We start from the raw sequence: 25,846 nt of genomic DNA, 5'->3' as shown, positions 1-25,846 counted from the left end.
AATATTTTTACAGTTTGGGGTGGTATAGCCTTTGGAAAGGGTCATCAGTCAACTGGTAACTCTTATCAGTTGGCCTCTTAGTTATCAGTATATATACCTTTTTGTGAAGAACATTGCAAAAACCTGAGGGTAGAACTTAGCTTGGTGGGAGGCTAACCACGGTCATCTTCAAATACTTCAAAGAAACCATCCTAAGGGAAAACGACTCCTTTTATTCCAGAGGGTGATCATTTATAGCAGGAAAGGAAAAAAAAAAATGAGGGCAGTGTGAAAATGACCATCAATCCTTAGATTAGATTTGCTTTCATAGAGGTTAGACCAGCAGGAATTCTGGCGATGGGATTAATGCACTGTGTAAAGAGGCAGGATGGCAGAGCTCCCATGTGATACAGCCTTAGCCTTAACACTTCTGCCTCTTATCAAATTAGAGAAGAATCTGTCTGCACATTGCTGACTTTTTTCAGACTGTGATAAATACCTGTGAGCCCAAGGCTTCCCATCCCTGCAATGAATATAAAAGGGGATCAAGGCAGTCTCTAGCCTAGAATAAGATCTCATTAACCCTGCTTACTAATGCCACTCTGGCAATAGTTTAACTTGGAGTTTAAGCCCTGATTCTCTATATTATAATCATCATCATCATCATCATCTCTATATAATAATAATAGCAACAACAACAACTAAGGTTTTTACGTAGTAATAATAATAACTAAGGTTTTTATGTAGTACTTTATGGTTTATATATATGATCTCTTTGGGTTTTCACACAATCTCAGTAAAGAAGGTGGAACTATATGCATTTTTCAATGAGAGGCAACCTGTAGTGTATGACAAAAGAGGGACATTGGCAGTGGTCAGACTCAGTTTTGAACTCTGGCTACTCACACAGTAGCTTTTAAATTCCTCCAGGTTTATTTTTTGCATCTCTAAGTGCAGTGATTACCTTTTCATTGGGTTGGGAGAATAGATGAGAAAACATAGAATTGTTAGCATGTTGAGTGACTCTGTTGGTGAAGGTTACTCTACACAGTGATAATAAGAACTCTTAGTATAATCAGACCAAGTGATCTTTGAGGTCTCTTTTCAGTTTTGTGATTCTAAGGTTAATATAGTCATCTGGACCAGCCCTGTGCAAATAGAACAACTTGAAAACTTTAGTATGTTAAGACTTGGTGATTTGGGGCCTCACTTACATTCTTGAGAGTTAATATTTTTGTCATTAGTGGGCAGACAATTGGATTTCTGACAGTCTCCGTTAAAGACAGAACACCCCAGATAATGAAGTATCAACTGTGTGAAACTTGTCTTCCTGCTTATCTCACCAAAACCCCTGGTGTGAAAGTAACCTGCCTCTCCATTCCCATCTGGTGCATGGAACATGGTCGGCCTCCCAGATAAACAGCTTTGTGTCAGCTCAATATTCCTTCAGTTTGGTTCACTTATGTTCTCTTAGCTAATTTGATTTTTTTCAGAAGAATGAGCTCTCTGAAATGTCCAGGGAGTGGTGGTTAAACACAGGATAAAGTAATTATTAGGAAATGGGTAGACCAAGAGAACCTATTTTGAGAAGGGATTTTGGTTAGAACTGTGAACTTCCTAAAGGTGAGGATTATATCTTTCTCCTTTTTTAGTTGTGTGCCCTGCCGAGCCCTAGAGGTTCCCTGGACCAGAGAGTACCTTGGAGGGTGGTGCTGATCAGATAGGTGGTCCTTCCTCACCTAGCAATCCAGTAATAGGTGCGAGTTATCCAGGTTAAATGTGTGTTGTCCCGTTGGAGATTTCTGTGCCTTAAAAGCAGCAGCAGCAACAAAAAGGCAATCATAAATTAAAAGCCTCAGCTCTGTAAAATATTAATTCAAGATAAGTGGGATTTCTGAAACACTTCCTCTATTACTAAAGAAATATATTATCCGTTTAATCATTTGTTCAGCCATGGTGTTAGTCTTATGAAACTTTAAAAAGGAAACCTTTTGTTGTTAACTTTTGACAGAAATGACAAGCGCCTAATAAATGTTCATGAACCCAAAGATGAACTTGCCTCTAAATGCTTCTGAATTTCTCAGGCTTCACAGATTCCAGTTTTCTAACACTATTGAAGAAGATGCCAGATGTCGAACAGCTTTATGGCCTTCACCCTAGATACCTTGAGAGGCGAAGGGTACGGGGCCATGAGGCTTTTAGCATTCCAGGCGTTCTAGAAGCTTTGCAGGCATGCCCAAACTTAGTGGTGAGTGTACCTAGTTGAATAATATTTGGTATCAACTAATCGATGAAATAATAAATCAAAGAATGAACAAATATGCTCACTCACATGCAGATTTCATCCATAACAGACTTTTAAATTCCATTGCACTTAGCATCTTAGATACAGAAATAGAAGCTTTGGATACAAATTAATAGCCTTTCTTATGCTTGCTTGGCATTATTTTCTAGGGTGTAGAAACTTCTCATTTGGAATTGGTAGAATCTATTTGGACATACATGCCACATGTTCATATTTTGGGGAAATTTCGTAATCGTAATGGAGCATTTCCAATTCCTCCTGAAAATAAACTGAAAATTCCTATAGGAGCCAAAATTCAGACTTTACATTTAGTTGGTAAGTACATGTTTCTTGGGTCACCTGCGACACCTCAAAATGTTTTATAACTGAATAATCACTGAGAAAGAGTAATGAGAATTTTAGAAATAGCTTTGTTGATTGATGATGGCCAAAGAAATGCTTGTGAGACGTGTATACAAATTTATATTTCCCATTAAGGAGTCTTAGATAGGGTCTGGAGGGTTAGAGAAATAACTGCTTCACAACCAGTCTGTTCTGTTTTTGAAAACCACCTAAGTAGTTTTGAAAGTTATTAGGGTGTGGTATGGTTTGTTTTGTTTTGTTTGATTTCACGGAGCCAGAAATCTGCCCTTGTTCTTTACCCTTTTGGTCCTAGTTTGACCCTTCAGAGAAGAGTTCTCCAGTGCAACTTTCTGTGGTGATGCAAGTGTCATGGTTTTGTACTCTCCCGTGTGGTTCCCTCTGGCTAGTGATACAGAGGAACTGAATTTTTATCTTGGGTGCATTATCAGCCCCATGGAGTAGTGGCTACTTTATTACATAGCTCCGCTCTAGAACACTAAGGAATAAAAAGCCAAATAGCTCTCAGTTTACTTGTATCTTCACCAAGCAGAACATTCCCCTATGTTCAAACCAGAAAAAAATGTGCTACTTTTCTTTTTCTCTGAGAAATGGGAAATGGGGTGTTCTTTTTCCAAAGGCACCTTATTTGCAGTGATTGTAGTGTACATTCTCCATGCAAATAGATGTTTCTCAATAATTTCTATCTAGGTAGATAATAAAGGCAGATATTTTCTCAAATTTAATTTGCCACCTCTGACTTAGATTATTGAAAGGGTTTTGGGAGGACTCCGGTTACGGTAGTCTGACTTAAAATATATATTTATTACATATTTTATTTAAATATCTGTTGAGTATCTGTTAAATGCTCTGTTCTAAGCATTCTGGGCATTGGCGATGGTCTTAAGGACTAGAAATTTCTGAAACTGGGTCAAGTGGTGTAGGGAGTGCAGCAGGATGGTAAGGAGTGGGTCTTAATTGGGGCTTATGTGCACAGTTAGGGCAGAAGAAGAATGCTCTCTAGCCCCCTTTTATTTACATGCTCAAGGGATGATTGTGATTAGGCATTTGGATATCTAGTTTGAGACTGGATTTTTAGATAATAAAGTTAGTGTAATTTACAATGAAATTTACAATGTAAGCTCTAAAGTCAGTGTTTTTATATCTTTATATTTCCCATGATTCCTGTCATTGGAGAAGATACAGCAGGTACAAGCTGTTGGTAAATTTTGTTGAAATGCATTCATTCGTTTGATTAATTCAACAGTTTAACACTGTGATGGTGTTGTAAATGTGTATAGTAAATTAGTGCACATGCTGGGAAGACGGTAATTGTGTCCTTTGTTTATAGAATGGGTTTGAAGCAAAATGTGTATTGGGCGTAGACTAGACCTTCTTTGTCTGATGGAGCTGTCTCACTCTTTCTATTCTGAATTTGCTAATCAGAATTACCACTATCATGGTGGATGCTAAGTGTACATTTTTGAGTTTTACATCTTTAGTCTTAGTCTATACCTCTTTGCCTCTGCCTTTCTTTGTTTTGTCTCAACTTCAGTTTTACTTCCCATCTGGTGCCATATAGGTATATGCGTAGTTCAAGGCTAAAGGTCGCTGCTTTTTGGGAAGGGGCAGGTTAAGGGATACTCCTTGTAGTAGGAGCATCCTGCAAAATTTAGCTTCTAAAGACCCAGTCATTCAGGGGCTCTGCTAGTTTGCTTTCTCTAGTCCCCTTGTTATCAGGGCTTCTACCAACTTCAATTTGAACTTGTATTAAACTGGTTTTGCCAGCTGCTGCTTGTTAAATGCCATCACACTGGGTCCTTGGAATTTCTTTCAGATATTTGTGTCATTTCCTTGGCTTTTCATGAGGCTGTGGTGGTTAACTGTTGGGCAGGTTCCTTGATCTGCTTTCTTCCTTTTAGAACTTACAAGTTACCTATCTTTTTTTCTTCTTTGTCTCCTGATTTTTCCTTCCACTTTACATCCCCTTTCTCTCAGACAGTGTCCTCTGCAGGTATGACTAATAGTATTAAGTCACTTATGGATCTAAAGGATAAAATACCTTCATCAGTTTGAAATATTAAAATATATGACTGATGGGTTTCTCACTTTCTCAGAGTCATGCTGACTGGCTTCCTCTACTCATGTACAAATCGTTAAGGTTCATTCATTTGTAGAAATAGCTTTAATCTCTGTCTCTGGATATTATGGTATTTGAAGCCAGCTATCCTGCCTGTGTTTTAGTTTTCTCACTGGTGGGATAGTGGGCGTTGGTAATCAAATAGTACTTTTGTTTATTCCTTCCACATAATTTTGTTTTCAGGAACTTGTTTTCATTTTATATCTGCTGGTGTATGTATGTATCCTGAAAGAGTTGTGTAGAGTTATGAGAAAGATTCATGTGTATAAAATGTGGAAATACTTTTAAGATCCCATCTCCATATGCCTTTTCTAAAGAACTAACAAAGTAGAGTGTTCATGGTTTGCTCACATTGTTCATTACAAGCCTGTTTTAAATAAGCCAAACTTGATGGACTTTAATTAGGTAATTCTTTCTGGTGAAAATCTCCTTGAAGGACAAATTGTCAACTTGAAAAGTAGACTGTTGCACTTTTATGCAGAATACAGAGTTTTTTTCGTGATTGTTGTTTTTCCGTATATGTTTTTAGGGGTGAATGTTCCTGAAATTCCTTGTATCCCGATGCTAAGGCACCTTTATATGAAGTGGGTAAGACTCACTAAACCACAGCCGTTCAAAGACTTTCTTTGCATTAGTTTACGAACTTTCGTCATGAGGAACTGTGCAGGTAATGGCACATAGTTATGGTAGAATTATACCTATGCTATCCTAAAAATATCCTAAAGCAAACTCCATAGCTGTATTTCTAAATGGAATTATGTTACATTATTATCATTTATGTTCAGTAATTTATTCACCTTGTGAAAATAGATGTATCTTTTGTTTTAAGGTCAGTTGACTCATGATTTTTGTTTTACCCTTAGTTGTGGGGGGAGGGGAAGCATCACAGTATCTCTACATATTTTTTACAGGTACTTTTTACTTTCTTATTTTTTAAATTTTTAAAAAGGTTTTATTTATTTATTTATTTGACAGAGATAGAGAGGGAGTACAGGCAGGCAAGGGGAGCAGGAGAGGGGGCGGGCTCCCCACTAAGCAGGGAGCCCAGCGCAAGTCTCGACCCCAGGACCCTGAGGTCATGACCTGAGCTGAAGGCAGAGGCTCCGACTGAGCCACCCAGATCCCCCTCACTTTTTACTTTCTGTAGGATTGTTATAATGGATCTCTGTCTGATTTCTGGTTACGTCACACTATGATCTCATAAAGCAGAAAGCACTGCTTAATGGTACTGCCTTTCTGTTCAGAAACCTTCAGTGTCTCTGTTGCCATAGATTGTCAAGTGGGACTATTCTCCTTTAAAGCTCTTAATAGCTGGGGCCCCTTCTCGATATCTTTTTTCTGAGTCATTACCAAGATGTACCTTCTTTTATTGTCAGGCTTGCCTATTCACTGTCCCCTCTGCCATTCTGCCAGCCTTTACACTATGTTACTGTTCCCTTGTCCTAAGGTGTACACTTCCTTCCTTCCTCTTATTCTCTTCTTTATGTAGTACAACAGATACTATTTTTATAGTAGATATGTCATGCCTTTGTATTCTTAGATTATTTAGTTTTATCTCCATGTCTTTGGCAAGCTCTGTGGCAGATAGGCCTGTGTCTTGTGATCTTTCATATCCCCTCCTACAGCACTGCTCCCAGAGAGAGGTATTTATGACCCAGCTCTTTACTTGGGTGAAGGACCACATCCTCAACTCGGCTGTCTCCCTTTAGTATTTGAACTCAAAACTATTGAAACTTCAGGGGATTTACAAAAAATACTAAACGTTCCTCCAGCGTTACTAAAAAATCCTTACGCTGAATAAATAAATACATCTTTATCAGGCTAATACGTTCTAATAGATATAAATTACAGAGAGTTACCTACTTGGCTCTCAGTTTCGCACATAGAATTTGTAAGTTATTTCAGCTGCTGGTTTGAAAATTCACTTTTAAATAAATTTACATTGTTCCATTGAAGTATTTTTTATTCCTCTAGGGCCAACAAACTCCTTGAAGTATGTCCCTTTAGTAACAGGCTTAGCATCTGCCCGAAACTTGGAACATTTGGAAATGGTTCGAGTCCCTTTCCTTGGAGGTCTTATCCAACACGTGGTTGAAGACAGTTGGAGATCAGGTATTCATTTTTCTTTAGTTACTGAAAACTTTACAAATCAGTTTTTAAAATTACTATGCTTTTATTTAGCTTCTTTTGTGAGTCTTTTTAAAAGAAATTGCTTGTTAGTAATTACCCTGTCTGGTGCGTTTGATGGACAGTAAGTAACCGTGAGTATGGACTAGTACTTATTTTCTTTTTATGCAGTGCTAAGCCTTCTCAAAATAAATAGTAGAGTGTTAAAGCACGTTTTCTGTTTTATTAATTCGTATTACTTAGTTAACCAGACAGCTGTTATATTTGGAATTTTTCTGAGAAATATTAACAGGGATTTCTAGAGTCTGTTGGTGAAAAGAGATGGCTTTTGACTTGGACATTTTAGGCCTACAAAAGAACTCAGGGATTAGTAATGATAACGTCTCACGTTTGTCTAATACTTTAAGGTATATCAGTGCTTTCATGTTTGCACTTGGATATTAGCTTCATCTCAGATAATGGCTTTTAAAAGGAAAGTATATTTTACTCTCTAGGTCCTTTAATTATATTTTAAATAATGATATATAACAATGTGCTCCATGTTAAACATCTCAGATGTTTATCTCAGATACCACAGAATTTAGCGAGATAGATAACTAACTGTTGAGAAAAAAAAAAATCTAACTTTGTATATTCAGAATACAAATAGAGTATCTTTAAGTACTGTTGGTACAAGTTGATGTTTCTAATACTATTAAAATGTGAGTAAGCATGGCATTTTTAGGCATTTTATCAAGTTTGGTGGAAGTACACTTTAATTAAATTGTGGAGGGGATGGAGCAGGCTCCCTTAGGGTCAACAGCTTTATTTTTATTGTGCATGGCTGAACTAACAGGAAAAAGTCAGAGAGGGGATAAGAAGACCACAGTGGAGCCATTCACTAGAGAGAAGACTACAGATGCCAAAAGTAAAGAGTTTGTGTAAATGTCCTGAAAGAAAAACAGACTTTTCTCCCCTTATGAGCATTTAAGAATGACTCTGCCTTATATTTTAATTAAGGAGTCAGTTATACCTCACATAAAAGTTAATTCCAAATGAATCATAGATCCAAATGTGAAAAACAAAACATTCCTTTAAAAAAGAAAAGTAGGAGAATGTCTTTTTAACCTTGGGTAGGCAGAGATTTATTAAACAGGATACCAAAAAATACTTACCATAAACAAAAAATTGATAAACTCTACTATATTAAAATTTTTTTTCTGTTCATCAAAAGGTATGATTAAGAATGAAAAGCAAATCTTCAGAGTGTGAGAATCTATTTGCAATACAGGTATCAAATGAAGGACTTGTGTCTAGAGTATATGAAGTACTACTAAAATTAATGAGAAAAAGGCAGACAACCCAGTAAGAAAAACAAGGATACAACCAGAATACACAAGACTTCACAAAAGAGGATAACCAAATGGTTCATAGACATGAAAAAATGAGAAATGCCCTTAATCATTAGAGGAATGCAAAATAAAACCACAGTGTGATACACAAGCACTAAAATGACTATGCCTAAGTATGACTGATAGGAAAGAGACTTACAGGGCTTTCATACACTGCTGGGGCTGAATATAAATTGATACATTCCCTTGAAATATTGTTTGGTAGTGTCTGTGCATAGCAACAGCGGCCTTCCTGATTTTATTTATTTATTGTCTCCCTGGTTTTAAAGCCAATAGAAATGCATACATATCTTCACCAGGAGACAGTGCCCCAAATTATTCATAGAAGCACTGTTCATAATAGCCTCCCGATGGAACAGCCCAAATACCCAGCAGCAGCAGCATGGGTGATTCACACGTGACATATTTGTGCAAGAGAATATTACACAGCAGTGAGAGTGAATGAACTGCCACTGTATGCAGCAATGTGGATGAATCTTCTAAACAGAAATTTCAGCAAAAGAAGGCAGACACAGAAGTGCATATTGTGTGGTTCTCTTCATAAAAGTTTAAAGTCAATCTTGTGAAAATTCACTGTGCTTTATACATTAATAATTTGCATACTGTTTTTGCTCTGTATTTACAAGTTTCAAAAACATAAAACAGCTGAAGTTAAAGGAGTGGTAGTCTTGTTCCCTATGATACATAGGAGGTTCAGACTTGGGCTAGAAAATGTCAGGATCCCTTCTTTACAGTTCCCTTACGAACTTCTAGCTTCCTGAAAATCCTTTCTTTTAACAGTCTCAATAATTTGGAGTAATTTTCCAACACAATCAGAATGCCTCTTCAGGAAGACAGTGTCGGTTTTCATCTCTTCTTAGGAAATGACTGGTCATTGCAATTCACTTTGAGTTACTAATTTGAGTTACTTAGATTTACTTTTAACCAGATAAATGTCATCTAAAATGCATCTAAATACTTTACTAAAAAGTGCTGTGGCCGAAGGAAATACTGTTTTTGTTCCTTTTCTCCCTTAACCTAGGTGGTTTTAGAAATTTGCATACTATCGTTTTGGGAGCTTGCAAAAATGCTCTTGAAGTAGATCTTGGTTACCTCATTATCACTGCTGCTCGTAGGTATGTTTCTTCTTGATGTTGTCTTTTGTCTTAGAGTAGTGTTTTTTCCTGTTTTGTAAAGATTGGGGGAATGTGTATAGGAGGTTTGATTATGCCTTGTCTAGATGTGAAATATAAAGGAGTTGTTTAAATAGCATTAGAGCATCACTTGTAGTGATAGTCTTCTTTTACAACTGATGACAGCTGAACTGCCCTCCAGACCCATCAAGCTCTTGCAAGGGTGTGGTCTCATCAGAGAAAAGCAGTCAACATTCTGGAGGTCCACCAGAAGTCAGCACTGATGCTGGTGTCTGCAGCTCTCTTGGGAACCATTCTTTCAACCTTCTCTGATTTTTGGAATTATTTTAGCTAGTTGGTAACACTGTTTGCTATTCAGAAATCAGTATTTTAAGTCAGCTTTTTAAGAACCCTGACCTTGTAACACCTTTATATTTTTAATATAATATCTTTATATCAGTTTATGCCACGTTTATGGTATCCTGCAGATCAAAGGTCTACCTCTGCTTTTATATTGTATTAAAATTGAGTTAAGTATTTTTTTTTTTAAGATTTTATTTACTTATTTGACAGAGATCACAAGCAGGCAGTGAGGTAGGCAGAGAGAGAGGGGGAGGCAGGCTTCCCGCTGAACAGGGAGCCTGATGTGGGGCTCGATCCCAGGACCCTGGTACCATGACCTGAGCTGAAGGCAGAGGCTTTAACCTACTGAGCCACCCAGGTGCCCCTAGTTAACCGTTTTCTTTCAGTTTCAAAATTCTTGCTTTCAAAACGCTTAAAAAGAATGTTATGAGTATAAAAAAAACTGTTTCTAAGTTTTAGCAAGTAGGTATTCTTACTCGTTATGGAACTATGATCTTTGTTAAAATGGCACTTTTAAGAGCAGCATAAAAAAAGATGTTGAATAATCAGCACCAGTTGCAGATTCTGACTTGGACTTAATCAGGTTTAAGCAAACATTAGAAAGCATATACGATTCTTATTTTGTAACTTGCTGTTAATGTAACTGCAGTGTACCACCTAAGACATGTCCACACTTAACAAAATGCTCCTTTACAGGAAACATCTCTAATGCTTTTTGGTAGAGGAAAGTTGTTTGCATGTGACATCTCAGTAAGGTTTATTTCTTTCGGAGCCTTATGCTAGGAAGAACCTTTGATTCTGATATTTTTTATTTTACTCTGATATTTTTTTTTTTCCATAGGTTACATGAAGTTCGGATCCAGCCTTCCCTAACCAAAGATGGTGTCTTTTCTGCCCTAAAGATGGCAGAGCTGGAGTTCCCCCAGTTTGAAACACTTCATCTGGGATATGTAGATGAGTTTTTGCTGCAGAGTAAGACTTAATCAACCATTTTATTCCCTAGAATTGCTGTAGAGAACTTACTTGAAAAACTGAAACTTGAATTAAGATGTGTGATATTTTCTTGAATATAAGACAGCTTAAAGTCTTACGGGCTTTGCCTTCTTGAAAAAGGAACTTTTAATTTAAACTTGAAGTGTCAGTGATTTTTTTTCCCCCCCGTGTTGCCTCTGAATTAGCATATTATAGAAAATATAACGATTAACAGTATGCAAAAAAAAAAAAAAACCCTTACCTACATTTGATATTGTCTTCATTTTACTGCCCAAGTTTCTTTCCCATTCTGCTTCATTTTTTTCACAGAATGTCATCCTTGGTTCCATTTGTTGAATTTGATCTGCCACACTTCTTGAAGCTTTTGATGGTCCTCTCAGATGAGGTCCCATTCCCTGTCCATGCTCTTCATTTCCATAATAAGCCCGCTGGGGGTTCTGGATTTCCCAGATAGTGTGAGCACATAATGGTCAGTATTCATTTGATGATGATTGCTGTTGGAAGGCTTGTTGACAGCATTTTCTGGAATGTATTTACAATTGGGAACTCATTCCTTTGGGTTTGAATGCATGTCAATTCATTATTCAAGCTTTTTTCCTACATGACATTAATCAGACATGCAAGAGCATTTCCACCGTCAGCATGTTTTTATTTTTTGCAAGAATTGTTTCTTCCCCGTGTAATTTCTAACAAGTCTTTCTTAAACTCACTGTCATACCAGATGGCATTTTTTCTTAGGATCTAGTTTGCACCTAAAAGAACACAAGACTTGATTCCTCTGGTCAGGACAGTCTAGGTCAAACAAGTGACTGTTGTCCTTTTTCATTTTTAGTAGACATCTCTGTTGTTTTGTTTGCTTTTTCTTTGTTGCAGTGCTCATTACTACATGTGAAGGATTAAGAAATCAAATCATTATCTTTTTGCCAGTTTAATAGGAATTCTTTTTTATTGTATAACCTTGAAAAAGATTGGCTTTTCACCAACGTAGCTTTAAAATGCTAACCTAGTATAGTCATTTCATATAAAATTAATGTATTTGATACCAGGCTTTTCTGGTTTTGAATGAGGTTGCTTACATTCTCTGTCTTGTTTCTACAGTACCTTCTGCGTAACCCAGCAAAATTTTTAGCTTTCTGTAATTTTATTTTTTCCTCTTCCCCAAAGCTCAAAACTTGACAAATTTTGTATTTTCAAGATGGCTACATTTAGGCCCACTGAAAGATTCTCTCTTGAGGGTTATCTTTATAACCAGCTATTTCCCAATTGTGTCTCTTTCCCTGAAAGACACATTCCGTAGAAAAGCACTTTATCTTTAGACTACTGCTACGTTATGCTTTTCAGCATGTTTCATAGTGTCTTTCATTTTGAAATCTCTGTCTTGACCTTTTCAAAAACATTTCTTGTTTTCATATTTGCTCAGTTCATCCATTTCTCCAGATACATATTTGCCTCCGACCCTCCAAAGTCAGCCCAGGATTATCTATCACTGTAGGCGCCAGGTGCCTCTAGCAGCATCCAGGGAGGAACGTGTGGTCACTGCTCATACTTTGCCACTTAATCTTACTCTTCGCAGTAATTTAGATTTTGAAGTGCCTCTCCTGAGGGTAGGGGTAGCATCACCTCTAGTAGAACTTGGATCTCTGTTTTGTTATGAAGACTTGGCCAAATACCAATAGAAATATCAACCTTTGTGCCCCATACATTTATGGGAAAAATGACAGGGCCATATTGGGGAAATGGATGTGCTGAAAAGCAGATGCTGTGTGTTACAGGTAGAAGAAAAGTGTTCCAAAGATGAATACTTACAGGGGGGTTTTCCTTTCATAGATTTATGATAGCAGAATTTTATTCAAAGGTGATAGGGATATAAAACTCATTAAAAACCAGAGCAGTGTTGTTTTTAGTGCTGGGGCTTTGGAGACGGGGAGAGGTGGAATTGAGACCTGCCTCTAACAAGTGATGGGACCTTGGGCAAGTTACTTCTTAAGTCCGTGGTTTCTCATTTGTTAAGTAAAGATAAGACCACTTGTCATTTTTTCCATGGGTGGTTTGGAGTCGTCAGTAATAAAACCACTGTTATCATACAATCTCTGACCCTTAGAAAGCATTTAGTAAATGGTAGCTTTTACTTTTAGCTGATCTGTGGGCTAAAGAAAAAGAAACAGAAATGTGTTCTAGGTGATGTCATCAGAGTTCTTGAGGGAATATGACAATCAAGGAGAACCCAAGAGCTGGAAGAAGGTGGTGGTTTCAAAGGAATGAATGTATGATGGATATGTTATGTCAGGTTACAACATTTATGCAGAAAAGAAACAGGATCATTTCAAGATTTACCCAATCCTTAGAAAAATTTCAAGTCCAAAGGGCAAGAAAAATGTTTTTACAGCAGGCTAAAGAAAATGGCTCGGCTGAATTGTAAAGGACGAATTAAGGTAAATCTGCAGAAAATGGACAATAAATATCAAAAATGTGGACTGTAGGTGAGAGACTGAAACTATGTGGAGAGTAAAATAGGAAGAGTTTGGAGTTAATAGTTGTTTTAAATCCCTGTAAGGTGTGTGGGGCATCTTCACCAGAGCAACAGTGTTTTCTTTGTACTTGGTGGCAGGGGGTAGTAAGGACTGTGAGAGACATTTATTAAGTTCCTGTCTCCCCAGCACCCTGCTGGTCATTGAAAATGTGACTGTCACCTAACTAGACACAGTCCCTTTTCCTTCAGGTTGCTTGTAGTCAAGCAGACCATCCTGGAGAGTAAGGACAGGAACAGGGGGAAAATGAGGACAGGAGACAAGGAATGAGGTTGATTTCCAGTGTCACCACAGTTTAGGACGAGGATTATCTTTTACTGATACCCATCCCCAACCCCCAGCCCCTTGCGTGCCTGCACGATGGGGGGGGGGGGGGGCACTAAAGCTCATTGGCAGAGGGGGTAGGTGTATTTGAGTTAGAATTCCGTTTTCTGGGGATGGTCACATCTTTACTAACCAATCCCATGTGTTCTAAGAATGACCCTGAATTACCAGTTTACTCTTTTCTATGCCTGGGCATACCTGACTCCAAAAACATGATCCCGATACCGTAAAAGAGAATTACATATTTAAGATCTTATTTTTCTTTTTAAAAGCTAAAGCTAAAACTTCACTGTAAGTGTGAACCAATGCAGTATATCCCTCAGTTTTACTTTAAGAATTTTTACTTTTTTTTCCCTTTTCTAGAGAATTGAAAATGTTTCTGTTAGCTATCCCTTGACTTTTAATATAAATTTTTATTTTGCAAGATAAGTGGCATTTGTACCTAAAATTGTATTCAGACTTGAACCTGATGATGGATCGATGAAACACAACGATCATAGAGAGTAATATACTGGATGTTAAAGAGTCAGCAACATTCCATGACATTTAAGAATCTTTTTTTTTTAACTGATTTCTATTTAGGTAGAATGGCGAATGCAGATCTGGTAAAGTATGGCTTGGCTGATGTGGTAGAAAATCCTGGTATCATCACTGATATAGGCATGAAGGCAGTCAATGAAGTTTTTTCCTGTATCAAATACCTGGCAATTTATAATTGCCCTCATCTTCATAACCCATACAATTGGATCTCAGGTACTGTAGGCTTAACTATGGCTATGTCTGCCTGCTCTCAAAAGAATATATATTTTTATTTTCTGTGTGTGATATGAATTGTATTCCTAATATAAAATGTAGATATTTTATAAGATTGGTCATACAAGTGCTGGGAACCTTTGATAACCAAGTTGGAAGTATTCTGTCATTGCCTTTTTGAACTCCTGATGTTCTCTGCCTAGAAATTGGCACTGTCTGGGTTATGGAGTCAACTGCCCTGATTTTTTCACATATACTTCTTTGAGCCAGGCATATAAAATTAAGGTTAGGAATTATTGCCTGGGATATTACATTTGTTTTCTCTGAATACCTTCAAATGGCACATCATCTGAAAGGACAAAGTGGGTATGTATTTAAAAAAAAAAACCAAAAAAAAAAAAAAACTTTAGTTAGGTGACATATTTAGCCTTAACTTGTGAAATTTTCATTTGCCTTAAAATTTTAAGCTTTTTCAGCTCTCCCCCGCTGACCTGACCCCTTGTGTATAGTGTGACTTTTGTACTTGATACGTTTCCTTATATGGGGAGTTCTTTCTCCTCCCCAAGAGAGTGCTGTTATTTGTTTCTTTCAGGACCCTTCTTAAATACCTAAATTCACAAACCTTTAAATAAATTCCAAGCTAGAGAGTTTTCATTGTGACATCCTCTTTACCAAATCAAGTCCCCTCACTGACCTCTGCAAAACAGCCTCCTTTCCTATCTGAGTTGCCTCTTTGGGCTTCTGTAGCTCCTTATAGAGCCCGTCTCCAGCCTCTTCTTAGGCTGTGGAGCATCTCTTGAGTTTACTCATTAGAATGGCCATGTCTCCCCTACTGGAAGTGGAAATTCTGTCCCTAGCCCAGCTGCACCAAGAAGTTATTAGGAAATACAAACTTTAGGTGGTAGCAGGCATAGATCACTTTTAAAAAATAACATTTATTGGATTTTTGGTTTGTTTGTTTTCTTAAATACAGAAGTGTATAAAGAAGAAAACAAAAAATGGCCTATAATCCCATCACTCAGAACTCCTGTTAACACTTAAAAACTAAAAGTAATACATGCACTTGGTAAACAATACCAAACAGTGCAGAAAGGTACAAAATGAAAAGTCTCCTCTTCTCAAAGGTAACCACCATCAACAGTTTCTTGTATATTCTCTGGACAGATTATTTTGTGCATATTGCAGCCTATACATGTGTAGCATTTAAAAATGATTTATATATACAAAGGACCTTTTCAGGTATACCCTCTCCTGTAAGCTTGGTTTTTACACTACAAGTACTTGGGGGAGAGTTTTCCATAGCAAGCATACTCAATTTTCCTTCATTCTTTTTAATAGCTGCATAATGTTCTATTAAATGGATGCACCAACATTTCTTTAGTGTCCTATTGTTGAATAGGCATGTAGGTTGTTGAATGGATCACATTTAGATCAAGGTTCACTTGGTTTCAAGTTAATAATTCCCAAGCCATGTAGTTTCCACAATGAAATTAGGTAAGAAGACATCATAATTTAGTCATCAAGTTTTTGAGATCATGAGATAAAATCAAAGTTATTTAAAGGAAAAGGTTTTGAAAATCTTTGTGACCTAAAGCAGAATTATCTGTAATGGACAAAGTGTTAGTTAAACTCTCTGGCCATGTCATTTCTCCCAACAGACCACTCAAGATGGACACGATTGGTCGATATCAACTTAGTGCGGTGCCATGCTTTGAAGCTGGACTCCTTTGGCCAGTTTATTGAATTGTTGCCCAGCCTCGAGTTTATTTCACTGGACCAGATGTTTCGTGAACCACCCAAAGTAAGTCACATTTGAGGGAATTGTTTATTTTAATACTCAGGGAGGAAAACAAAACCTCAGTGATTTTTTTTTCCTAATAATATGCCCTTACATTATTACAATTGGACTTTTTACTGCCGTCTTACAATGAAGGCATACAGGTTATAATTTGCATGGTGTCTTGCTCTGGTAAGGGGTCTCCAGAGAAGGGAAAGGAAAAAGTAAGTGGAAAGTTGTCTCTGTCAGTTCCCTAAGCTGAAGGTGAGATACGAGCAAAGGTGGAAATTTTAAGCTAGGTCAAAATTTATTACTGAGAGTAATTAGTTGGGAGATTAAATTTTTTTTCTTTTCTTTTTTTTTTTTAAAGATTTTATTTATTTGACAGAGAGAGATCACAAGTAGGCAGAGAGGCAGGCAGAGAGAGAGAAAGGGAAGCAGGCTCTCCGCTGAGCAGAGAGCCCGATGTGGGGCTCGATCCCGACTCAGGGATCATGACCTGAGCCGAAAGCAGAGGCTTTAACCCACTGAGCCACCCAGGTTCCCCGGGAGATTAAATTTCTAATCAAGAACCTCAGATGTAAATATGGATTAGGGATTCATTTTGGACATATTTTACTTTGCTCTTCTCTCTTCTGTGCAGTTGAAAATCCTGGACAACCTGAGATTGTCTGTTGTACGAAATGTTATTTTAAAACTGCTTAACCAGGGCGCCTGGATGGCTTAGTGGGTTAAACATCTGCCTTCAGCCCAGGTCATGATCTCAGGGGCTTGGGATCGAGCCCTGCGTAGGGCTCTCTGCTAAGTGGGGAGCCTGCTTCCCCCTCTCTCTCTGGCTGCCTTTCTGCCTACTTGTGATCTCTCTCCTCTGTCAAATAAAAAAATAAAATATTTAAAAAAATATATTAAAAAAAAAAAACCTTAATAAGACTTTTGCTGTCATTGTAATAAAAACAATGCTTCAGCTAATTATCTTCTCTCTCCTTCAGTTCTTAATGGTTACATTCCCACTGTGCAAGCAGTACAGTATAGCGGGGAAGGCTCAGGATCGGAGGTCAGATTATTGGGTTTCAGGTCCCAGCTCTAGCACCTACTGGTCTCTTACCCAGATCTCTTTCCACTGCATTTCATTATCTGTAAATCCAGACCAATAGCACTGCATCTTGCTTGAAGTCTTATGAACCTCTAATGAGGTGCTTGATACATATGTGAAAGTAGTGCTCTGTAAATATTCTTAGATCAAGGTGAAATGGAAGAATATGAAAAACGAAGTGTTCTATACTAACCAGAGTGAATACACATGTGTTTTCTTCTCGCCTTAGGGTTGTGCTCGAGTCGGCCTGAGTGCAGGAACGGGAATTGGGGTTTCCTCGGCCCTTGTTAGCAACCAGAACTCCAACAATGACAATGATAACAATGCCCAGAATAATGCCAACATCCATGACAACAATCACCATCACCCAGATGACTCTGATGAGGAGAACGATTTCCGGCAAGACCTGCAGCCAGGAGAGCAGCAGTTTGCAGCCGACGGTAACCCAGATCTTTTGTGAGCTCCACACAGAAGTGATTTTTACTTTGGATTGTATTTCTCTGACCCTGTTCTGTTTCCTTCTCCCCGTATGGCAGTTTGTCACTTTACATATGGGGGACCTGGTTGACAAGGCAAATGGGGCGGGGATGAAATGTGCCTATCTTCTGGCTTGTTTCAAAGCTATCTTTATGATGCCTCTTGTCCCTAGACTCTGTAACAGTGTACGGTGGGTACAGTGAGCCTTAGATGGTGTACAGGGTACAGTGAGTCTTAGAGACCTGGCCTGTGATTTAACTTTCAGGATTTGGTTGAAGGAACATCTCTTTATGTCTTCCTGACCAGTAGATCAGTAGATAGAACTTCATTGGGGGACCATTTTTGGATGTTCTAGAACTGATAAAAATGAATAGCAGTCATGTGCTAGACATTGTAGCTAGACATTGGACACCTTTCATCATTAAGTCTTCACAAACACCCACCAAATAAGTACATGAGCCAATAAAGACCTATTGAATTTCACTTATGTAATTACCAGTGCATTCTTCAGTATTGACGGAACACCTGCTCTATCAGCCCATGTGCTCTTGGGCTTGTATGGCCCTCTCTCGGGGAGTGAGGATGAAGGGAAGTTGTTTTCTTACTAAGTTTTCCAGTTTCCCAGTTGGCCCATAAGAATCAGAAAAGGAATATCTTCAAGCTATCTTGTTTTCATTGCCCCTTTACTCATTCTCTTGGACACAGTGATTACTGAGAAATGGGGTCCCGTGATGTTACGTCCCTGCTTTCATCACGAAAGCATAGGGCATATAGAGCATACATTCCTTTAGGATTGCTCTGAGTATATTATAGGGCCTGATCTAATCATCATCTGTAGGCATTGTCTTCACTTCACATGTTCTCTGTAGAACTCTCCTTCTTGGCTCTTGGCAAAGTCACCAGTGGCTCTCCTGAGAATGCTAGTGGTCATTTCTCGTCTTTTGTCATATTTGACATCTGAGCAGCATTTGTCATTGTTGCCCGCTTCTACCTTCCTGAAATAATTCTTCTCTTGGAATTTCCGAAACTGTTTTCCTGGTTTTCCTTGTGTCTCACCAGGCATGCCTGCTCGGATTCCTTTGCTTTCAGTATCCCCTCTGTTCTACTTCGGTCCTTGATCTCCCAGTTTTTTTCTATGATTTTCTCTACAGAAGTTCCTTCAGTTTCCTAGCTTTGTTATCACTGGAATATGGAATATTCCGATGAATTCCGATCATGGAATATGCCGATGAATTCCAAACCTTTGTTTCTACCTTTGATCTTTTGACTTTTTGAAGTAAACATGGTTATATACAACTTCATACTTTTTATTTCCACATGAGTACTTTTAGACATTTGAAACTTAGGGTTAATTCTTCCCCCTGACATCCACCTCCAAAATACAAAGACAGAAGTGGAGAGCCGGCAGGTGCTAGTACTGGAGGATGAAGAGGAGGTCAGATGTTGTCTGTCAGCTTTATTCTCCCTTAGTGCCATTATACTCATCGGTGATGCCGTAGGGACCTGGACTTCAGAGCACACAGACCGTCCACGGAAAACTGTTAGAGCAGCTTTAGCACAGACCTGCGCAGATCCTAGGAACCCAGTTGTGGTTGGAGTGGATGTACTGGACAGATGATAGTCTCCACTGGAAGTTAGATGGCCATAGGCTTCTCCGTACAGAATGGAGAATGCCTCCATTGTGAAGACACATACTGGTGCAGCAGAGACCAAAATGTGTACAAGAACACTATATTTGATTTATAGGAGAGAACAGTGGAACTTAAATCTACTAACATTGTAAACTAAGATTTCAGGAGATAGAGACTTGCATACAGACCACATTTTGAGGTATATATTGTCAAGTACACTATCTTCAAATGCTGTTAAGGGCTCATAAGCAAAGGAGCTACATTAATGCCAGGTTTGAAGAATTAAACACCTTCAACCAGAGGAAGGCTCAGAACACCACTGATGATGACAATACTATAGGGAACTGCAGGTTATCCTAAAACATTGGTTCCACAGATCTCCCTGAGTTGGCATTGTATTTATTTGTATGTTATTACATTACGTATCAGGTCAGTTCTTTTAAATAAAAAATAGGAACTGGAGAAAGACTGTGTGACTTTTGATCAAAACCAGGGGTGGAAAGAACAAATATGAAAGAGAAGCAAAAAAAGTTTCGTTAAATAGTGGTACAGAGATTCAAACTAAAAGGAATCAGTGGGACCTGGTATTTGTTGAAATGATTAACATTTGATGCTTCCACTCTTTAGGTATGATCTTGATAATTTAAAAATTATTTTCGTTTGAAAGTCGTGTTGATATGTTGACTTTCCTTAATTTAGAATTTTAAAACTTCATGCATGGGCCTCTACGTGGTCTTGGAACAACCCCAGAATGAAGCAGAGGCCCCCCACTCTTTCATGCCCTGTTATATTTAACTTCATCAGCTTGCATGAATTAGCAGAGTTTAAAAGAAGAGCATCATGTAATTCTAAAATTAAAATTTGTACAAGTTAAGTAGCTTTGTTTATAAACTGCTATAATAAGTTATGGGTGTTTTTCAGCAAACATTATCATGAAGGTAATACATGATTTTGGAAATAAGACTTCATTGCTTTAGAGAGTAGTGATTTATCAAAATATTATAATTTGCTCAAGATTATCATTCTTAGATTTGTACTTCCAAAATTCTTAAGATTTAGAATCCTTTATTATGGGCCAGTTAATTGAGAATTTAAGTTCATTACCTGCATTTTATAGCACTCTAAAATTGAGGAATAGATATTCATATTTTCTAACAATTCACATTTGCCTAACATAAAATTACAATGTGTCAAAATCATGCTTTTATAATTGCTAAAGCATTTTGCCAAATTATTTTAATATAATTACTTTTGAGTTAATTGTAACCATAAAGCATAGTTTTGCCTCTACGTAATTTTGCTAAGTTTCTATCTTGATTTATCACATAAATTCTGGGTACTTACTACTTTTAAAAATGGTGTGCCCCTCTCCCTTTCCTCACCACTGTCCTCTGCCCTGCGTTAAGATGAAGTAACCTAGGTGAATTGCTCTCCAGCTTTTATTTTTGGCAGTGATTCTCAAACTTGAGTGCCTCAGAATTACCTGGAAGACTTGTCAAAACACAGGTTGTTGGGCTTAGCGCTCAGAGGGTCTGAGTTAATAGGTCTGGGTGGGGCTACATAATTTTCATTTCTCATAAGTTCCCAAGTGATGCTAATGCTGTTGGTCTGGAGCCCAGTTTGAGAACCATTGATTTATGGAAAATTTTTAAAAGTGAAGTCTAAGTGTGAAAAAAAATCACAGTAAATGCATTCTGTTTTATATTTTGGGCAGATAATTGTCAACCACTAAATAACGTTTTTAATATTAGAAATTATTGCATATAAATAATTTCTTAAAGGACAGTGAGTTCTCCTTTATTTTGTACATTTAATAAAGGTTTTGAATTTCTAATCAGGCTTTTATAGAAGAGACCAGCTAATATCTTTGTAAAAAACTGCTCAGATCCGTTAAGATTTATGCTTACATATTATAACAGGATTTTTTTTACAACTGAAATAACATTTAAACTGAGCAAAACATTTGGTAAACATTGATACTTGATTAAAAGATAGCGTACATAATTTTTGTGAAGTTAAAATTACTCTGAAAAAAATTTACTGTCCTAATGATACTCTGAAACAAAAAAATCTAAACCAAGAATCATTTGCACTTTCTGTAGCCCGAGGGTATTGCCATCTCATTTAAAAATCAAGATACTCTTTCTTTTTTTCTTTACTGTCTATTCTCCATGGCATCGAGTCCTTTAGCAAGAATTTTTTTGACTGTCTTCAAAGCATCTTGCCATTCAGTCTACATTCTCCTTGCCTGTTGTACCACAATTATACCACTTTTTTTTTTTTAATCTAAGAAAGCAGGGTGACCAGGTAAAAAATATTTATCTGAATGCTTTAATACATTTCAGACTGCACCCTACTTTCTCTCTTGATCAGCTAAAATTAGGTCTTAGAGCAGCCAGAGCAGTGTTGTTAAAACATACACCCGATGACGTTGCTCCCTTACTTCAGACTCCAGTAGCTTCCTACTGCCTTAGGGGAAAAAGTTCAGTTTCTTGATTGGGGCCATAAAACCCTACATGATCTGGCCTGTCCCCACCTCATACACCATGCTTCCTTTGTGCCAGGCTCGCCCCTTTGTCACACTAACTGCTGCGTCTTCTTGGGATTTCACCACTTTTTCTCTGCACCTAGGAACAGTGACACATTGGAGTGGCTGCTTCATAAATATCCAAAGGAAGAATGCAGTGAGAGAGGTTAAATATAAAGTAACTTTTGGATATTATATGAAATACCTCTACAGGTTACCCTGCAACCTAAAAAGCTCTTGCTCAGCAACTTTGGAAAACCCTATCCACATAGGCATATGAATGTACTTCCATTCTAATGGTCTGCCTCTGCATATGAGAAATAATTCTGAGCTTTTTAGCAGGACTTTCTAAGCTTTTCACAGCCTGCCTGTGGCCTAGGCTGCCTTTTTAGCCTTATTTTCTTTTACACCCTCATTTCAGTACACTTATTCTTTCTGTCACTGGAATACTTAACTCTTCTGGAAAATGTAGCAAGCTTCCCAGTGTTTAGGAAGTGTCACCTCCTATCCCTGAGAACTTCCCTGCCCAACAGGAAAACTAGTTGCTCCTTTTTCATCTATATTCCCCTTGCACTTGGACTGTTGAAGCACTTAGCAAGTCTCTTCTGACCTAATTCTACGTATCCAACATCTCTGTTAGAACATGCGCATTCTCTTTGAGAGCAGGGATTATACATGTCCCATCTACTCATTGCCCCTATACTGTAGCAGACTCAGGAAACAGACTTCAGTTCACATCCTCACAAATTACTTCCCTCAGCTGCATAAATGAGGCCAGTAATAATGACCTTGTTTATATAAGAAATAAATAAGGTAATGTATATAAAAGCATTTAGCCGATAGCCAGGCGTGGAGTATGTACATGATAACTACTGCTCTTCATGATTGTTCATAAGAATTGAATGAAAGAAGAAAATCGGTTGGCTTTTATCATGGAAGATTTGTAGGCAAGGTCAGACTTCCTTTGGGCACTAAAAGAAATGTAGAAAATTGAGGTCTGGAGTGGAGCAAGAATTTGAGATGGGAGACTGAATATAAGGGGGAATGTGGTTTGGTGTATATTAAAGGCCAAATCCCCTTGTCCCCATGAAATCTCCAGTTTTACTGTTGTATATCCTAGAGACATTTAGCTGAATGGTATCTTTCTGTTGTCATCCTGATTTGCCTCATTTATTTGTTAACTGAATTTGTTTTGTCTCCTTAAGTAGATTCTTTAGTTCTTTTAGGAACAGAATCTTGTTTTTTCTTGTCATCCAAATGGTTGGTTGACTTCCCAGCAGTAGCCCTTGAGCAGCCCTAAGCATTGAGGATACGGTGATGTACAGGCTAGACGCAGTCTCTGGGGCCATTGGGCTCATGGCCGAGCTGCAGATGGAAAGATAGTATGGTTATGGCGAGACTCAAACTGAGATCAGGCATGCAAGCTTAGGTTGTAAGTGGGTACTAGATTGACTGCTGATTTGAGGGACTTGAATTTAATATTGTAAAAAACTGGCAAAGCCAGGAATTATTTCCTTTAGGGTCCTCTTAGAAAAGTGAGCATTTTATCTTAAGAAGATAGAGTAAGCTTATTGAAGCTCATCATTCTGAAATTGCTCACTGTGCTCATCTTCTAGAAAGATATAAGTAAAATCACACATTCCCATTCACCCACAGGCACTAATAACTGTCACAAACTCTTTGATGTAAAACATTTGAGTGATAGTAAAATGTTAACAATGCGCTAGTGTATTTGTTCATAATCCTTGGCCTGGGTTAGCTGAAAATGATACCAGAACCTTCAGAGAGTAGGAGAGGAAGTGTACAGTTTGAGCTTGTCTGCCCAGTGCATCTTGACATAGCTGACAGATACTTACAAGACTAATTGCTTGTAAAATGATCATGAGGTCTTCCAGTAGCTGGCCTTCACTACTGTCTGGCAGATCGCTTACAGGGAGGCACAGTTGCCTCCTAGAGCCATTCCTGGTGACATCTTCAGGAGTGAATGCGGTGCTTTTCTTCTCTCCGCTGTGTGCCGCTCTCCCTGCTTTCCTCTTACGGTGATGGACTGGCTCCACCAAGTGCTGCCTTCCCGTCATGATTTCCTATCCCATAGAACGGCTGGGCATTGCTTGTTCTCATCTGTGTGATGAAGCCCTGTCGTAGGCTGTTCTTCCAGTGCGGACCCAATAATCACGGGGCTGTTCGTTTCTCGGGGCTGCCACAGATTTGCCTGCTGCTGGGGTTTTTTTTTTAGACTTCTTTTGGTTTCACTTTGACTGTGTTTATTTTTGTTGAAGCATTGAATGAGATGGAAGACATGGTGCCAGAAGACGGAGAGGTGGTGGCCGCGAGCGGACAGGAGACAGTAGCTCACAGTCAGGCGGTTATCCCTGTGGATGTTGACGAGGAACAAGCAGGTAATCATGTGACTTTCACATTTGTGGTTATCAAAGCTTGGGCCTGACTCGAATGAAGAAAGTAAAGCACCACGTGATTATTTTTAAACATTACGGTTGGTGATGTGTTATATGCTATTTATCATTGACACCATATTATACTGATATTCTCCTTGCTACACACACATAATATATATTTTGTTAAGGTTTGTGATTTTTTATAACTGTGGCAGCAACTTCTCTTTCTGTATTGGTGCTCTCACATGCGTGTTTTTGTGTGTAAGTGTGTGTAGAAAGAAAGCACTCAGATTATTGATAGAGAAAATAAATGACCTGACTGAATAGTTTGCTTGTCCTCTTCCTTCATTTTGGTGGGGAGGAGCAGGAGTGGAGAGGTCGACCTGGTTTAGTTAACAGAACAAGATCTTGTCTCTCTTTGCCCCTGGGTGTGTTACACAGGCTCCATGGAGTCATAAGGTCCTTAAAGATTACCCAGAACAACCCTATGTTTTACATATGGGGAAACTAATAGTCTTTCAGAATGAGTTTGAATAATTTGCTTCAGACCACTCAGCCAGCCTTAAAGGGACAGCACTGAGATTAGAACCCAAGTTTTCTTACTCCTGGTCTGTTGGAATGCTGATTTGTCTTTGAATTGAAAATATCTTTAACTATCCTTGTTTTAAGTGTCTTACAGATGCAGTCACTTATTCAGCAAATATTTATTGAGTGTTACTCTGTGCCAGGCATTGTACAATGTGACAGGAACAAGACAGGCAAGGTTCCTTGGAGCTTACACTTTATCGGTGGAGTGAACTTCAGTCATTTGTCAGATTTGGGTCATAAGACTAAACGTTTACAAGCTGTACTGCCAAGCAGAGAAGACACTTTTTATATACATATAAGTACCTAACCAAACTGTAACATGCATCTAGCCTTTCAAGACCATATCTTGCTACTTCTAATGAGAAAGCCTATATTCAATTAAAGAATGTAGAGTTTGCCAGTCTATAGGTGTCTAAGGTTCATCTTCCCTTGCTTTGTCTTTATTCATACACTTGCAAAATTGGGAAAGTAGGTGACTTTTTAAATGATTATTATGACTTACTTGGTTATTTTTAGGATTTATTTGACCTTTGCAAATAGTGAATGTCCTCAAGGGGGATGATCTACAATCTTCTATTTTGATCTGCCTTTAGAAACGTGTATATTCCATCAACATGAGTGCTAAGAGAGGCTACCTAGAGCCAAAGCATCCCTGTGAGCCCAGATCCCTGTAAACAAGACTTAAAGTGAGAGCCTTTCTTGGCAAGAAGTAACTGTTAGGCCTGTGCTTTTTATTTTAGGACCCAGTGGTCTTCAGCGTGTAGTAAAACCAACCCCAATTACTGTTCATGATTCAGAGAGTGATGATGAGGAAGATAGTCTAGAACTCCAAGAAGTCTGGATTCCTAAGAATGGTGCTCGGCGTTACTCTGAACGTGAAGAAAAATCTGGAGAGTCAGTGCAGTCCAGGGAACTGTCAGGTGAGAAGAAATGTCTTGCTGGGACTGGTTAGTGGGAGCCATCATGGGAACTGACAGACACACTTGACCTTTATATAATGTGT

At 38.2% G+C, this 25,846-nt stretch overlaps 1 protein-coding gene across 8 annotated transcripts in view; it reads left to right on the top strand.

Annotated features, from left to right (window-relative positions):
• Positions 1–25,846, top strand: part of FBXO38 (F-box protein 38) — a 54,537-nt gene that overhangs the window by 13,239 nt on the left and 15,452 nt on the right. For 7 of the 8 annotated variants that reach the window (XM_032337396.1, XM_032337392.1, XM_032337389.1 and 4 more), the window contains 11 exons: positions 2,064–2,227; positions 2,434–2,599; positions 5,293–5,430; positions 6,738–6,875; positions 9,303–9,396; positions 10,598–10,728; positions 14,184–14,354; positions 16,013–16,155; positions 17,454–17,664; positions 24,139–24,258; positions 25,584–25,763. In XM_032337396.1, the coding sequence (XP_032193287.1) occupies positions 2,064–2,227; positions 2,434–2,599; positions 5,293–5,430; positions 6,738–6,875; positions 9,303–9,396; positions 10,598–10,728; positions 14,184–14,354; positions 16,013–16,155; positions 17,454–17,664; positions 24,139–24,258; positions 25,584–25,763 (1,656 nt within the window). The remainder of the gene's footprint in view (positions 1–2,063; positions 2,228–2,433; positions 2,600–5,292; positions 5,431–6,737; positions 6,876–9,302; positions 9,397–10,597; positions 10,729–14,183; positions 14,355–16,012; positions 16,156–17,453; positions 17,665–24,138; positions 24,259–25,583; positions 25,764–25,846) is intronic. The other variant, XM_032337397.1, reaches the window with a different exon arrangement.

Source organism: Mustela erminea, chromosome 3 (genome assembly GCF_009829155.1).
Source record: "Mustela erminea isolate mMusErm1 chromosome 3, mMusErm1.Pri, whole genome shotgun sequence".
Lineage (NCBI taxonomy): Eukaryota > Metazoa > Chordata > Mammalia > Carnivora > Mustelidae > Mustela > Mustela erminea.
This window is presented reverse-complemented; position numbering and strand designations above follow the sequence as displayed.